This window comes from Marmota marmota, unplaced genomic scaffold (genome assembly GCF_001458135.2).
Source record: "Marmota marmota marmota unplaced genomic scaffold, marMar, whole genome shotgun sequence".
NCBI lineage: Eukaryota > Metazoa > Chordata > Mammalia > Rodentia > Sciuridae > Marmota > Marmota marmota.
In genome coordinates this window covers 2287144-2302583 of record NW_025999894.1, presented here as the reverse complement: position 1 = coordinate 2302583, position 15440 = coordinate 2287144, and the positions used below count along the sequence as shown (strand labels likewise).

The window sequence follows — 15440 nt, the reverse complement described above, 5'->3', positions numbered from 1 at the left end:
ACCTTTCCCTTCCTCCTGTGGGAACCCAAATGGAAGCATCCAGGGAATGCTTGCCCAGGCATTGCTGTGCTTCAGCTGTGCTCAGCAGCAGCCCAGGCAGTCAGACTATGGATGTGATAAAACCCTAGGTCTGCTGGGTTTGATGGAAGCCTGGTCTATGGACAAGCCTTTCCCTTATCCTTCAGCAACCACAGAGGCACCTTTCCAGACATCACTGTGGCATTGGGTCCAGGAAATTATTCACATGTTAAATGAGGTATCTAGGCTCCTTCACAAAGCCCAGAGCCCTAGTGCAGACAGTGTTTATCAAACCTGTTGGCCAGTGGACCCCTCACACTCTAGGAGCTCATTAAGGAGCCCAGAAAGCTTTTGTTGTGGGTAATGTTTTCAACATATACCATATTTGAAATTAAAATGGAGAAATCTTTTGAAATACAGCAAATGCATTTCTTACTAACATAAATTTTAAAAGTGATTTTAGGATAAAATACCTCCTTTCCAAAGCAGAAATGGAATAATAATACTAATGAAGAGAATTCTTTGCATTTTTGCAAGACTAGATTCCCATCTCTGCCACAACAGCCACAGTTAAATTAGTGCATGTGTTGTCACATCTGAAAAACCTTAGTGGGCACACATGGAAGAATGGGAGCAAATTATACACAACTTCTTAGCATTATTATTGTTTCACCTCACCTTGAAATGGTAAAGCCTTAGGGGCCCTGGAACCATACTTTGAGAACCACTGGTGTAGAGAAATGGAACCTTTCAGAGGTGTCTTTACACTTGATGATTAACTGAGGGTCTTTGGTTTCATCTGCACTATTTCCCACTCTGCACTCCTGTGAAGACTGAAGGTGACTTGTGCCTTCCATGGGCTTCTGGGGGCATGAGAGGTGGTGATAGAAGGCCTGTGGCCAGAGTACCCTCTGTGGATCAAGGGGAAGATGCTGGCACCTGGGTATCAATGTTTTTTTCTCATCTCTGGCATCAATAGGTTGAAGTTAAAGTTCAAGCGTGGCAGTCTTCCCCCAACCATGCCCCTTGAGTTTGTTGGCTGTATTGGTGGATGTGATGAAACCCTAAAGGAGATCATGGGCCTGAGATTTTCACGGGGGCCCCCCAGAGCTAGCCAGCCTGCCAGCCAGCCCTCTGGCTACCTGCAGGCAAGCCAGTCCCTGAACAGGATGGACGCCAGCCAGCACAGCCAGCCGCAGCCTCCTGCCAGCAGACAGACTATAACCTCAAAGGCTCTAATCCAGACTCTCCCACCACCTGCAGCAACAGGTGAAAACAACTCCATCACCTGCAACTGCGGCCAAGAAGCTGTGCTGCTCACTGTCCGAAAGGAGGGCCCCAATCGAGGCCGGCAATTCTATAAATGCAGCAGCAACAGCTGCAACTTCTTCCTGTGGGCTGACAGCAGCCATGTTGGAGAAGGAGAGGCTCCTACCTCTAGTTCAAGGCCCCCAGGCAGCTCACTGGGACGCCCACCAGGCTCACTGGGTGGGTTCAGCAGACCAGGCAGTGGCAGTGGCAGTGACAGTGGCAGTGGCGGCAGTGGCAACACATCCTGCCTATGCAACCAGCCTGCTGTCACACGGACTGTGCAAAAGGATGGACCCAACAAAGGACGCCAGTTCCATACATGTGCCAAGCCAAGAGAACAGCAATGTGGCTTCTTTCAGTGGACTGATGAGAATGTGGCCCCAGGGGAGGCAGGTAAGGCATGCAGGTTTCTGCTTGTGTTTCCACAGTGGTCTCCACTTCAGAGACAGAAGAATCAGGGCATTGTAGTGGCGGGATCCATAGGGGGTGCCCAGCTACCTTGCCCCATCACTTGCAGCAAGGTGATGAACCACAGTCTGCATTCCAAATTAAAGGTAGCTCAAATTGGATAGCTCACTGTGCCCGGCACTGTAGTGAATATACTTTCTGCAGGAGGCCTCTTTCAGTTTCAGCAGCAAACATTATGATGTCAGTTTGACCAATGAGGAAAGTGAGGCCCAGACCAATAAAGTAGTTTTTTTCACTTCACACTATAACAGCCCAAGATAGGAATGTAAGCCCATTCTCCTTATAGCAAGATCATTAGCATCAGCCTCATTTCTTCAGATGAGCATATTAACCCTGGTGATGTCTGGGAACCTACCCAGGATCATGCAGCTTATACCAGCATCCCAGAAAATGGGTATCATGAGATCTGACGCCCAGGTATTGGATCATAGTGGATGGTGTATGTGAGGGCATTTCGAATAGTAACTGCCACTCTTAATTATCTATCTGAGAATGACCCAAAGGCCAAATGGGAGCTTTGGAGTTGTACAGATCTGGTTTCCAAATCCACAATGACTAAGCCACTCCACCACAGGTTCCTTTATAAGATGGCCCAGGTCTACTTTCATAGAGTTCCTGGTTGATAAAGGAGTGGAATTGAATTCAGACTATCATGTCATCATATCAGGAAGAATCCAGGAGGCAGGGTAAAAAGCAGAGGACTTGGAGTCACTCACAACTGGCGTTTGAGGGGCTTGGAGACAGCCATCCTATTTCCAAACTCATATTGAAGTAACTACGAAGAGATGGCCTTGCACACATTTCAGACTTGGGCAGGGCCACAGAAAGTGACATCTGACCTGCAGGTAAGGTAGGGAGTAGGCTGCTGGTCATAGGCTCCTTTCCCATTGTTTGCGTGGGTTTCTGTCTCTGTAAAAAGGGCCTAACGAAAGTGACACTCGTGCCCTCTTATTAGAACAGTGAGCACTCCCCCCACTCCACCACAGTGCTAGGTTGGAACCCAGGGCTTTAGATAGGCAAGGCAAGTGTTTTACCAGGGAGCTATACCCCAGCTTCTGAATTTAGGGTTCTAGAGAGAGGTATCAGGAAATATAAAGCAACATCATATCTTTTTTTTTTTTCTTAATATTTTTCAGTTGTAGATGGACACAGTACCTTTATGTATCTATCTTTATGTGGTGCTGAGGATCGAACCCAGGGGCTCACACATGCTAGACAAACGCTCTACTACTGAGCTACAGCCCCAGCCCAATAATGTCATATCTTAACATTATGGAGCTGTTCTTCATAGAGCATGGGGAGTCTGACCCATGGAGTGTACCTATGTAAAAGTTGGGATAACCCCAACCCAATGCTTGCTCTCTATTTCTTGCCACTTCAGAGTGTCTGTTCTAAATACAGCCTTCCATTAACTCTTCCCACAGGGACTTTTGCAGCACTACCCTGGCCAAGAGGCAGAGGAAGAACGCAGGGATCAGAAGCTAGGAGCAGAAGACCCCGAGCTGGCTCCTCAGACACAGGGTCCACGGCAAAGAGACCCCGGAAATGCAGTCTTTGCCATCAGCCAGGACACACCCGGCCTTTCTGTCCTCAGAACAGATGAGGGCAGGGCAGGGTAAGAGAGCAACTTTCTCAGACCAGGGACCAGGTTAACTAGAATAGTTAACTGTTCACAGTCCTTGAAACAGGAGTGATGGGTTTTAGAATTGGGTTTTATGTGAAGAAGCAAAAGGTCAGACCACTCAAGAAGACTGGCTCTGCTAGACCATAGGCCTCTACCCAGAACTCAGGAATGCACACAGCCATTGTGAAGAAGTCAGGCAGCTGTCCCAGGACCCCCAAGAACTGTCACTGCTAGCAAAAGGTGGCGAAGCTGGCAGCAGAGGACATAACCGATGACATCTGTGTGTTCCCCACTATGGCTTACTGTGCTGCAGAGCTGCCTTTGCCTGAGTGAGGAGCTGCACTCCTGACTCAAGCCCTGGCCAATTGGACAGGGCTTCTGTCTGCAGCCATTCCAGAAAGGAGGTTGTAATGCCAGGAAGTGGCCCTCCTACTACCATTATTTCTCCAGAAGCATCATTTCTGCTTCACCTAGAATTCAGGATACCATGGCTCATGTGCCTTAATAAAGAATTCAACCCCACTTACTCTGACTGCTGACAGTACAGCAGAGTATCTGGTAACAGTCCTAAGAGTGACAGCACAAGCACCATCCAGTGCCAGAAACAGCTCTCCACCTGCCACTGTCCCTGGTGGCCATCAACCAGCCCAGCCTTTCCTCCCTACCACTATGTGGTAAGAACTGACCCCAACTTCTGCCCCCGCCCCCCGAACTTTGTCCCTTGGAGCAGAGGTACCAACCCAAGATTCAGAGCACTAATTTTCCATTTTCCACACTTGCCAGGAATGGCCTTATTCCTTGTTGGCCACCACAAACACTCATGAATGATACATAGCCAAATTGGCTCTGACTTTGTCTTTTTGTACCAGGGATTGAACCCAGGGTTGCTTAACCACTGAGCCACATCTCCAGCCCTTTTTGTATTTTATTTAGAGACAGGGTCTCAGTTGCTTAAGGCCTCAGCCTCCCAAGCCACTGGGATTACAGGTGTGTGCCACCATGCCTGGCTTGGCTCTGGGTATAGTTTAGAAGAGAAGCAGAAATGGGGTGTGAGTTACCCAGTCAGTGAAGAAACTGATATTCTTCTCAGGACTTGGGACTTCTGGCTTTGCACCCTGGCTGGGCATTAGGGTCAAGGGTTTCTACAAATGCAGGTTTCTGACCTTGTTTTCTAGAGCATCTCAGCCTGCAGGTATGGGTTGTGGCCTGTGTTTGTGGTTATTTTTCTACCCCAGACTCTGGCAACCACCCACCTTACTGATTATCTCTGTGGATTTACCAATTCTAATGTTCCATATAAATAGAGTAATAAGTATGACCTGCATCTGACTTCTTTCACTTGGCATAATGTTTTGTGGTTTATCCATATTGTAACATGGATCAGTACCTTTTTTTTTATGGTTGACTATATTAGTCCTCATGGATAAGGGGACTGAAAGTTTGAGTAGTACCAAATCTTATATACATATACTATGTGGAATTTTTTGTTGTTGTTTTTTGTGGTGCTGCGGATTAAACCCAGGGCCTTGTGCATGTGAGACACGCACTCTACCAACTGAGCTATAGCCCCAGCCCAACTATTTGGGTTTTACTTTTGTGGTATTGGGGATGGAACCCATGGTCTTGTACATGTTAGGCAGGTGCTATACCTCTGAGTTACAAACCCAGCCCTATACTTTATTTTTTCATATGAATACATAGCTACAATAAAGTTTGTAAGTTAGACACAGTAATATTCAAAAAAATTTATTGAGCTGGGCACAGTGGCACATACCTCTAATCCCAGTGGCTCTGGAGGTTGAGGCAGGAAGATCACAAGTTCAAAGCCACCCTCAGCAACTTAGTGAGACCCTGTCTCAAAATAAATAATAAGCTGGGGATGTGGCTCAGTAGTTAAGCACCTCTGAGTTCAATCCCTGGAACAAAAAATAATAACAACATTGAGATGGGGGTATGAAGTGGCATCTCATTGCACTTACGATTTGCATTTCGCCAGTGGAATTGACCATCCTTCCATGTGTTTACTGGCCATTGTATATGTTCTTTGGAGAATTTTTGTTTTTGTATAGTACTGGAAGTAGAACCCAGAATTTTATACATGCTAGGCAAGCATTCTACCACCAAGCTACATCCCCATTTTTCCCCTTTGGAGAAATACTAGAAGGTCCTGTTTTGGAAAAACCCAGTGTATGAGAACCAGCCACCAAAAGCAGAAGGTGCTGAAAGACCACAGACAAAGGCTGACAAATCCAGGCTTGCACAAAGTATAATTTATTAGGAACTTAGGAAAAAAGCAGGATATATGGCAGCAGCAAAACCCCAAAGCAGAAAGAAGCAGGGGACATTATATACCTGGGTTTTTCAAAAACAACATATCCACCATCAATTAAGAAACAATCCCAGTATCAGTGGCCAGTATGCCACACTCAGTAACTGTGTCCCATAGGGTATGAGATGAATGCCAAGGTCATTTGGTACGCAAAATGATGGTTATGACCAAGATCATAACCGTGTAATCTTGTCAAGATAATTCCTCATAAGTCCTTTACCACATTGGGTGGCTGGGGCCTTTCACATGCCGGGCAAAAAATGTTCTGCTGAGCTATGCCTCCAGCCCTATTTGTCTACTCAGATCCTGGCTCCTCTCATCTGTGATGGGGTGTTCTTGTTCAACATGAGGTTCTTTGGTGGAGTATTACAGTTGGGCCCAATCACAGTGAAAACTTAACAATAAATCCTGTTAAGGAGTTTCCATGTCTCGGTGGCACACTCAGAGTAGCAGTCTTCAGTGCAACCAGAAACTTGTCCTGTCCCCTTCCCCTCCAGGAGGATTGAAAGATTCTTTTTTATGTTTGAAATATTCTTATACTTGTACTGAACATTATTTCCTATTTGCATTTTATATAACAAAGATCAAGGAGAAGAAAATGACCTCCTCACTGGGCCCCACCAAGAAAAGTGAGGCAGCAGAAATGTGGGAGGTTGAAATCACTGTGTGTGAAACCCTCCCTGATGGCAATAGCCAGGAAGGGTTTCACACACAGTGGTTTCAACCTCCCATTTTTCTACTGGGCAGCTTCTTCTGTCCCTTTATGGAGGGAAATCTTGGCTCCCACAGGTTAAGTCCCTTCCCCCTGCCAAGCAGCTGATATTGCCTTGAAACTTAGTCTCTGACCTCATGTCTCCATCTCAGAGCTCCAACAGCTTACATGATTGGTTCCCTGCCATCTCCTGGAGAAGAGGAAGCCTGACTCTATACACAGCCTTTGGTGACCCACCCCACAGACAGCTGAGAAAATAAGGGCAAACAAACCCCACAAGTGTAGTGATCAAAGCAATTACCTATCCCTGGTATGCACTGATCTTGGAGCAGCTGGAATTAAAAATAAGTGGTGCCCAGCAGGACTGGGGCCTGTAACTTTGCCAGGTAAAGACCATACTGTCCTCTGCAGTAAATTCACCTGCCATTCCTCTCATGTCTGTTGTAGCCAAATTCAAATGCTCAGGTTCTACTGTACTGTACTGTTTAGCAGCCAGGTTTTCTGGACTAGAATCTTGCTCACCACTTCCTGTTAGCCATTCATATCAGGGGCAGACTGCACCCACCCTTACCTCAGACGCCAGTGTCTATGCTAGGAGGTGGTGTTCCATCTAGCGTGCACTAGACCTGAAAAGTTCCTTCCAAAATCCGTGCAAGCCAGGGAGTCTGTGTTTCTGGCCTTCCTGCTAACTGGGCTCTTGTTCTCTCCAGATGAGCAGTGCAGAGAGGATCTACAGTAGGTCACCAAAGTCCTGAGTGTTGCCATTCAGTACATGCTGGGCCTTAGCTTCCTCAACAAATTAATTTTTTTGTCTGCATTTTTCAGATTACAAAGGAAAAGTATAGTCAAAAAAATGGAAATGGTACAAACATGTACCAGTCTGAAGGCTCCTGTGGTTGTTTTTTGTTGTTTTTTATTTGGCAGAGTGGGTACTGGGAATCAAACCTAGGGATTCATGCACACTAGGAAAGCGCTCTACAACTGAGCTGTATCCCCACCCTGAAGGTCTTGTTTCACAAATAAACAGGTAAAAAGTGTGGTGCAGCTCCCTCTTGACTCCCAGGCTGGCACCCCTTCCTGGAGAAGATGCACATCTGCCCTGGAGCTCCTTCAGGCTTGGGGGGCAACAAATCTCAGAGACAAGCTCAAAGGCAGCTAAATCTCCAGGTGAAAGCTGGATTGAAGCAAGGCCTGTTTGGACACCTCTAAATCACCCCCTTCTCACCCCATACCCCGACCCCAGCCAGCCTTTTAAATTGCCAACGTTGGCCTTGAACTTGCAATCCTTCTGCCTTAGCCTTCTGGGTAGTTGGGATTACAGGTAGGCATTTTATATAACAAAGATCAAGGAGAGGAAAATGGACACAGCTCAAAATTTTTAAAAGACTGGGGTGTAATTCAGTGGTAAAGTGCTTAGGTGGCATGCACAAGGCTTTGGGTTCCATCCCTGGTACTGCAAAAAATAAAATCCCTGGTTTAGCCTTTGGTATGTTCCCCAAAGGTTCACGTGTTGAAGGCCTGGCCCCCAATGCAGTGATGTTGAGACATGGGGCATTTGGGAAGTGATGGGATCATGAGGGCTCTGTCCTTGTGGGATTGAGGCAGGAGGATCACGAGTTTGAGGTCAGCCTGGGCGGCTTAGTGAGATCCCTCTGAAAATGAAAAGGGCTGAAGTATAGCTCAGTGGTAGAGCACCTGGGTTCAATCCCCATTATTTATAAATAAATGAACCAAGTAAACAAATTAACTGAACTCACTTTACAGACAGCTCCCTCTAGCCTTCTCCAGAGCCCAGGGTGATCTTATGACCCAGTGAACTCACCAGGCAGCTGGGAAGGCTCTCTGCTTCAGTTTAGTGACATTAGTGGAAAGAAGGAAACCCCGCAAGGCCCAACAAGCTCCCCTGCTGGGGCAGTTTACCTTGTGTCAGGTAGAAGATGAGCACTGCCCATCTCAGCTAGTCCTCACAGCTGCCCAGGAAGTAGATCATAGAGGAGAGGATGGGGGCATAGGCTCTGCCCTCAAGCTGCTTCCTTGCTAACCCTCCACCACCAGTGAAACTGCTCAAGACTAGAATGCAGCTCCCAAACCAAGCAACTTGAATAAACCTCGGCTGAGGCAGTCTCCCACCACCCAGAGGCAGACACTACCATCCTATGTCCTACACCATCCCATGTCACAGCTGGAAGGGGAGGCTCTCCACAGGAAATAGAACTTCACAGGAAGGACATCAGGATGTGACTGGCATCTGAAGGAAAGTGTCCAGGCCTCATTTGTCATCTGGTAACAGAGGAACCAAGCCTCACGTTAGCTCCTGAGGGACACTGAGATGCCTGGCTTGACAGCTGCTTGACCCCACATTTTGGGGACTTCAGGAAAGGCAAGGGAGGTGGAGCAAACAGTTCTCTCAAGACTGATGGGCATGCAGCAGCCCCACTGATCCAGGAAAGTAGAGGAACACCAGAGGGCTCAGCAGCTCAGCCTTAGGGGAAGAAATGAGCCCTGACTAGTTGGTTCCTATTAAAAAGCAAAACTGAGCACCAAGGCACACTGAGTATTCTCCCTCCACAGGACCCATATGGGCTGAATATGTGGTGGCAACTTGTATCCTGAAATCCTCCCTGGGATGTGATGGCATTAGTGGGGCCTTTGGGAGGTGACTAGGTCATGAGGGAACAGCCATGTGATTGGACTTAATGTCCTTAGAGACCTTAAAGCTATCTTATCTTTCTGCCATGTGAAGACACATCTAGAAGGTGATATCTGTGAACCAGGATATGGGCCCTCACTACACACAAAATCTGTTGGTGTTCTGATCTCAGGTTTTCCAGCCTCCAAAATGAGAAATAGATTTCTGTTATTCATAAACCATCTATACAGTCTACGATAGTTTGTTATTGCAACCAAAAAGGACTAAAACACTTTTTTTTTTTTTTTTTTTTTTTTTTGGTACTGGGGATTTAACCCAGGGGTGCTTAACCACTGAGCCACATCATCAGCCCTTTTTTATTTTTGATGAGATAGGGTATCACTGGGTTCTGAGGTTGGCCTTGAACTTGTGATCCTCCTGCCTTAGCCTCCCAATCACTACCCAGTAATCCTACAGTAAGGTGTACACCGCCATGCCCAGCAAGACACTACTTTTGAAAACAAATTCTTTCACCTCCAAGTTGATTTCAAGTCCTCTTGCCAAGCTGCCAGGATAAGCCACCAGACTTAAGAGATCTGAACAGCCACCCATGAAAGTGCTAGACCCCTTTCCCAGCAAGGATCGCACACATATGAGAATTTTTTCCTTTTATTCTTGCTCACTTTCTTCAAGGCAGAGGTTTGCTTCAGCCCAAAGGATACCAAAGACAGGAGGGGCACCTGGGAGGGGAGGCAGTTTCCCTCTTCCAGCCCCTACTACCTTGGCCAGGCTACAAGGTCAGAATCCGCTGAGAGTTCATTTTGGCACACTGAAGAGGCCAAGTCAGCACATGGGCCTCTGGGAAGGGCGTGTCCTCTGCTTTCCAGTGGCGCCCAGGAGCAGCTATTGAGGCACAGCCTTGGCCTTGGGCCTCTACTGCCTTAGGAGAAAACTCACCTAGCTGGAGGGTATCAAATGGGCAGCATCTCACTCTAGAGCTGGAGAATTCAACAACAACAACAAAAAAAACACAGAAGACAGCAGGAAAACACCAACCTTCAAGAGCCAAAGGCTGGCCTCTACCCAGGTTCAGTAGTGCATGCCTGTCATCCCACAGCTGGGAAGGCTGAGGCAGGAGAACCCCAAGTTCAAAGCCAGCCTCAGTAACTTATCAGGGCCTTAAGCAACTTAGCAAGACCCTGTGTCAAAAAATAAAAAGGGCTGGGGATGTGGCTCAGTGGTTAAGCGCCTCTGGATTCAATTCCTGGTACCAAAAAATAAAAACAAAACGCTGGCCTCTGGGATACCAGGTACTCCAGCACCCAGGGAGGAAACAAACACATGATACTTAGATGCCTCCAGGATGCCTGGCACAGGCGTCTGAAAAAAGTACTAAATTTCTGTCTTGGCAGAAAAATGGAACTGGTTGGGATGGAGAAGACACATTCTCAGTGGATTTGCTGCTGGTGATATGGTCTGACCCCAAGGTCCTAGGTCACCCCAAAGGTCTGAGGGACACCTAAGTGAGTGGTTGCAGCCCAGTCACACTCAGGTGACAGTTACCTAAGCTCTCTGGGCTCAGTGATCCCAGGGACCATAGCCCAGGCATATGCCCATCCTGTGGGCCTAGGTAGTGTACTCTCCTGTGTTCTGGCTAAAAGCAAACAAACAAAAAAAAAACACTGCAATTTCCTGGGAGTGAGATGGGTACAGATCACCAATATCAGAAAACATGCTGGCTGCCCGGTCCCCACCCATCTAAAGCAGCCCCTCAGGTACCTGTAGACCACTGTAGAGTGCATAACCAATGCTATCAATCTCCTCCTCCCGCAAACTACCTAAGAGGTTCACGCTGGGGTTGAAGTGGCAGGGCAGGCTGGCCTGCTCCAGGCTGCTGATGAGCAACTCCAGGGCCTGCAGAAAGCGCTCCCCCAGGGCCTCCTCGGCCCAGTCCACTTCCTCTTCCCCCAGACGAAGAACCACCTGGGTCAGGTGGCTCCGGCCCAGTTGCCCCAGGGCTGGATGGCCACGGCACACACCACACAGTAGCAGCAGCAGCCTCCGGCGAGTGCCAGTATCCTGATCATCCAGGGCCTGCAACCTGGCAGCCTCTGCTGGATACAGGTCCTGAAGCCAAAGATTCCCAGCCAGGCCCTCCAGGGGCCAGGCCAGGAGGAGGTGGTTGTCAGAATGGGCCCCCGTGACTGCCACAAGCACAGCCACAGTGAGCTCCAGGCACTCATGCTGCACCTCCAGCAGCAGCTCCTCCGAGGCCACACTGGGCCGGATCAGGCATCCGAGCAGGCTACCAATGGCTGGCCAGTTGACGGAGGCAACCAGGGCCTTGCGGAGCAACTCCAGCAGGACACGGGAGGAGAGGTAGCCACCTACCAGGAAGCGGTCCCAGGGGCTGCTCCCGCGGGGGTGAAACTCAAGCTGAGTCCTGCGCACTGCCCAGCAGCGAGGGTCCCTGGCCACAGTGTCCACGCCAGGTACCAGAATCCACAGGCCCGGCTCCAGCAGCAGTGGTGTCAGCAGGCGCACATGTTCAGCAGCCCCTGCCTGCAGCCCATCATAGAGCGGACCACCAGGCACAAGTGGCCCAAAGGGCAGTTCCGGGAACTTGTTCCGCAAGTAGGCCTGTAGCTCCAGGGCAATGTCACCGGCCAGCTGTTTGGCCAAAGCCACATGAGCTGCTGGGATAACCACATGTTCCCGCTCAAATGCCAGCAACTTCTCCTGGAACGTCAGACACAGTGGTACTGGGGAGCCGAGTTGAGGTGGCTTCTGAAGCTCAGTATCTGTGGGACCTTCTGCAGAATGAAGGGACCAGGGGAACATGTAAGAACCCCGCCACAATAAGTTAAAAGAATTCTACCTCATTATTGGCTGTGTGACAGCCCTGGGCCTTGTTCCTCACCTGTAATGGCCACCTGAGAAAGTACCAGGTCTAGGTCCTCAAGACTGTGAATACTCGATGATAAAGTTGCCCTGGCCCAGAATCCCAACACCCTGGCCCTACAGCTAAAAAAAACTCCATGCAGAGTGAGGAAGACAGGTCCTGCCCCTCTTGAGCCTCGGTTTCCTCATCTGAGGCTCCCCACCATCACAGTAGCATGGTAGCATACTCAGGAAGGAATGAGGACAAAAAACTTGATGCCAAGCAGGAGGATCAAGAGTTCAAAGCCAGCCTCAGCAAAAGCGAGGTGCTGAGCAACTCAGTGAGACCCTGTCTCTAAATAGAATATAAAATAGGGGAGGGGATGTGGCTCAGTGGTCAAGTACCCCCCCCTCCAAAAAAAATCTACAACGGTATGATCAGGGAGTCATTCAGTGGTGTGTATTTGCCTACCAAGTGCAAGGACCCAGGTTTGATCTCCAGCATCGCAAAACATAACACAAAACAACAACCAAAAAAAAAAAAGACCCACAAAACTAAGATCCCCATTAAACATCAGAAGCCATAGCCTAGAAAGGAACAGGAATTTGCATAGGACTGCAAAGTCACTCAGGGGAACAGCCTGGGCTGCATCTCCCAAAGGTGACCACCAAAGGGAAATTCACCCACATCAGAAGGGAAGGGGTGCATGCAGCTCACCTGGGGCAGAGGGCAAGGGGGCTGGGAGCGACACAGGCTGGCTGAGGGAAGCAGGTGGAGGCCGGGGCTGTTGGTGTGGTGTGGCCTTGAGCAGGTTTAGTTCCTTCCAGCTGTCCCCCTTAGCATCATCTTCATCCCTAGGGCTAGTGGCCCTGTCAATGAGCTGTAGGCAGAGTGACACAAAGCAGAAGTCTAGGGAGTCATGGCAAAGCTTGGGGTTGCCCTGGATTCCAATGTCAGCCTTAGGGAGTGCCACTGCCCCTCCTGGGGCCTGAAGCACTGTGTGACCCCAGCCCTGTCATCCTCCTCTGGAAGTCTCAGGCAGTCCCACCCAGCCAGGCCTTACCCGCTTCACTGCCAGGGTAGCAATGCCCAGCACAGCAGCCCCGCCCACACCCAGCACCAGGCGGGCATTGGCCAGGAGGAAGTCCACAGCGCTGCCCAGGGCCTCGTCGCCACGATGCTTTCCCCGCTTCTGGGAGAACTCTGCCATGATCTGCCTGCAAGAGAGGCATGGGGCAGTTGAGGCTGGAGCCACCTGTGGATGGGTACGTGCAAGTCAGGTCTGAAGGATCCACCCTTAGGCAGTAAGAAAGAGACACAGATCCCAAATGAGGGGCAAGTGCTTTGGGGTAACAGTGTCAAGCCCACAAGGGAGCCATAGTGCCCTGGGAGAGAGGATTCTCTGGGACTTGGGACAGTGTTGCAGGTGGAGGGACCAAGCAGTAGAGAAGGTGAGCCAGGGCCTGTTTGCTTACCAGTGAACTGGCACAGGCAGCGGTGAAGTGAGCAGCCGGAAGTGAGCAGCTCTGAAGTGTGTGATCAGGTAGGGCCAGGCACTTGAGAAGCAGAAGTAGAACTCTCTCAAGGACCAGTCCACCAAGTCATGAGGTCACAGCCTACTGGGGCACCAAGGACTTCTGACCTCCCTGATGGACTTTGGGTGCTTGTGGCCCAGCTGCCAGGTGACAAGATGCCTGGAATGGCTGAAGCCTGAAGCACTGTGTGACTCAGCCCTGGACACCTGCCCACTTACCCCACACTATAAATAAGACCCAGCTCTGGGGCCCGGTGAGGTCACAGGGTAACCAGGTGACCCACCACGACCCCACAGCCCGTTTCTATTTCCCCATTCAAGCCATGGGAATCAACACTGCCACCCACAGCAGGACCAGTAATTCACTCTGCAAACTGTAAAAGCATTTTAACTCCAACACTTATCTAAACTGGGACTCAGACTGCAGGGTCGCACAGGCCCCAGCCGGAAGCCTTCCAATTCGGGGAAGTAGGGGAGGGCGCGGGGAGTTAAAAATAACCCACTCTGTGCAGCCAGGCCCTGGATGCCGCCAGTCCTCCGGGTTGGCCAAACCCTCCAGTCCTGGGCCAGGGCTGAGCAGGTCACGTAGCTGCCCACAGTTGGGCCTGTTATGGCCCCATTCAAAAGTGAGGTCGCTGAGGTCCTGGAAACCAAGTGCTGCACCCAAAAACGGGAAGGGCAGAGCTCGAACTCAGACCTTGGGGCCCAAAGTCCTCCCTCCCTCCCTCCCTAGCCGTGACCGCGGGCCACGCCCCCGTTCAGTGTTTAGGACGCGCGCCACGCCCGAAGCTGGAGGACCCCAGGGACCGCCCTATTACGCTGGGGGGGGGGTACCTGCGTCTCGGAGTCAGCGCACCCACCGGAGGATACAGCGGGTTCGCAGGGCCCTGATGGCCAGACCTGCCTGAGAATGTAAGGTGGAGGACCCGGGAACCGAACGCAGAGGCCCCGAGGCGGCCGCTGACCCCGGAGGCACGCAGACGAGCAGGCCTTCCCTCCAATCGGAGCGCCGGACTGCAGCGCGCACGTTCCAAAATACTGCGCGGCTCAGCCAATGACTGGCCAGCCACGCTCCCTCAGGGACGGGACTCTCCAGCGAAGTCCGGATTGAAAGATGCAGAGCAGCATTCCGAGCCCACCACGGGGTGGTTGTGTGTGTGACGGTCCTCCCGGGCAGACAGACCGCACCTCGCCTAAAGACCCACATTCTCCCACCTCGTTATTACCTATTGGGCCGCGGGGCACACAGTGTGGCGAAAGCGCCAACCCCTGCCCACTGCTCCGTGAGAGCTTCTGTGGGCTTTTCTTCCCCCAGGTCTGTTTTCTCTCCTGTAAAACCGGGATGTGAGACGCCACCACCCCCCTCAACGCCCTGTGAAGGACAGCTGTGCGTAGAACAGCTGTGGCTCACATACTGGGCACTTACTGTGTGCGGATTCGAAAGCCATAAACAGCATGGACCAGGAGAGACGCTGCTTTTTACAGAACACGAAGCAAACCAGTAAATAAGCAGAGGAGAAAGTGTTGACACTAAGCGGCGACAACGATAACCTGCCACGAGCACTGATTGCCTGCTGTATGCGGAGAGCTACTCGTGCATTTGCTTCTGGCAACAACTTTAGGAAACAGTCAACTGATGAGGAAATTGCGGCCAGAAGCAGAAGCCCGAGAACTCCGATGCCCTAGTACCACCTGTCTGTGAGGCCGAGCCCAACTGGGACCTTCCCGGGTCCGGAACCTCTCCCAGAGTCAAGGTCAACGTCCGCCCAGGGCGCTGCGACCGCAGCTTGGAGGTTGTGCAAGCCTCCAACCCGAACGCAAGGAGGCCTCGCCAAGACCCGAGGAGACTGGGAGACTGAGGCCTCGGGGGAGCTAACCCCCGCGCGGAGCGGGGCGGCTCGGGCGCGCAGACTCCCNGTGGAGCCAGCTCTTCG

At 50.6% G+C, this 15440-nt stretch overlaps 2 protein-coding genes across 5 annotated transcripts in view; one reads left to right on the top strand and one right to left on the bottom strand.

Moving 5' to 3' along the window:
* The window catches only part of Top3a (DNA topoisomerase III alpha), a 30803-nt gene extending 24632 nt beyond the window's left edge, over positions 1–6171 (top strand). For both annotated transcript variants that reach the window (XM_048795330.1, XM_015503509.2), the window contains 2 exons: positions 998–1722; positions 3222–6171. In XM_048795330.1, the coding sequence (XP_048651287.1) occupies positions 998–1722; positions 3222–3400 (904 nt within the window). In that variant the 3' untranslated portion in view covers positions 3401–6171. The remainder of the gene's footprint in view (positions 1–997; positions 1723–3221) is intronic.
* Positions 5277–15234, bottom strand: Mief2 (mitochondrial elongation factor 2). 3 transcript variants are annotated; one of them, XM_048795349.1, is made up of 6 exons: positions 14367–15233; positions 13448–13528; positions 13036–13189; positions 12690–12852; positions 11483–11904; positions 5277–5337 (listed from the first exon to the last, which is right to left on the bottom strand). In XM_048795349.1, exons 1-6 carry the CDS (start codon positions 14711–14713, stop codon positions 5308–5310), a joined length of 1197 nt encoding a protein of 398 aa, XP_048651306.1. In that variant the 5' UTR covers positions 14714–15233; the 3' UTR covers positions 5277–5307. The 3 variants fall into 3 exon arrangements, with proteins under 3 accessions (XP_048651306.1, XP_048651303.1, XP_048651305.1); XM_048795346.1 differs by lacking the exon at positions 5277–5337 and having other exon boundaries at positions 9743–11904; positions 14367–15234; XM_048795348.1 differs by lacking the exon at positions 5277–5337 and having other exon boundaries at positions 9743–11904; positions 14341–14477.
* Positions 15235–15440: the final 206 nt, after the last annotated feature.

What these genes read in the sequence shown, in the direction of transcription:
- Mief2 (XM_048795346.1), bottom strand. Translation starts at nt 14,713, where the DNA reads ATGTGGGTCTTTAGGCGAGGTGCGGTCTGTCTGCCCGGGAGGACCGTC. An exon ending in CTACCCTGGCAGTGAAGCGG is followed by an intron (nt 12,853 to 13,035) that starts GTAAGGCCTGGC and finishes CTCTGCCTACAG; the next exon opens with CTCATTGACAGGGCCACTAG. An exon ending in CCCCTTGCCCTCTGCCCCAG is followed by an intron (nt 11,905 to 12,689) that starts GTGAGCTGCATG and finishes TTCATTCTGCAG; the next exon opens with AAGGTCCCACAGATACTGAG.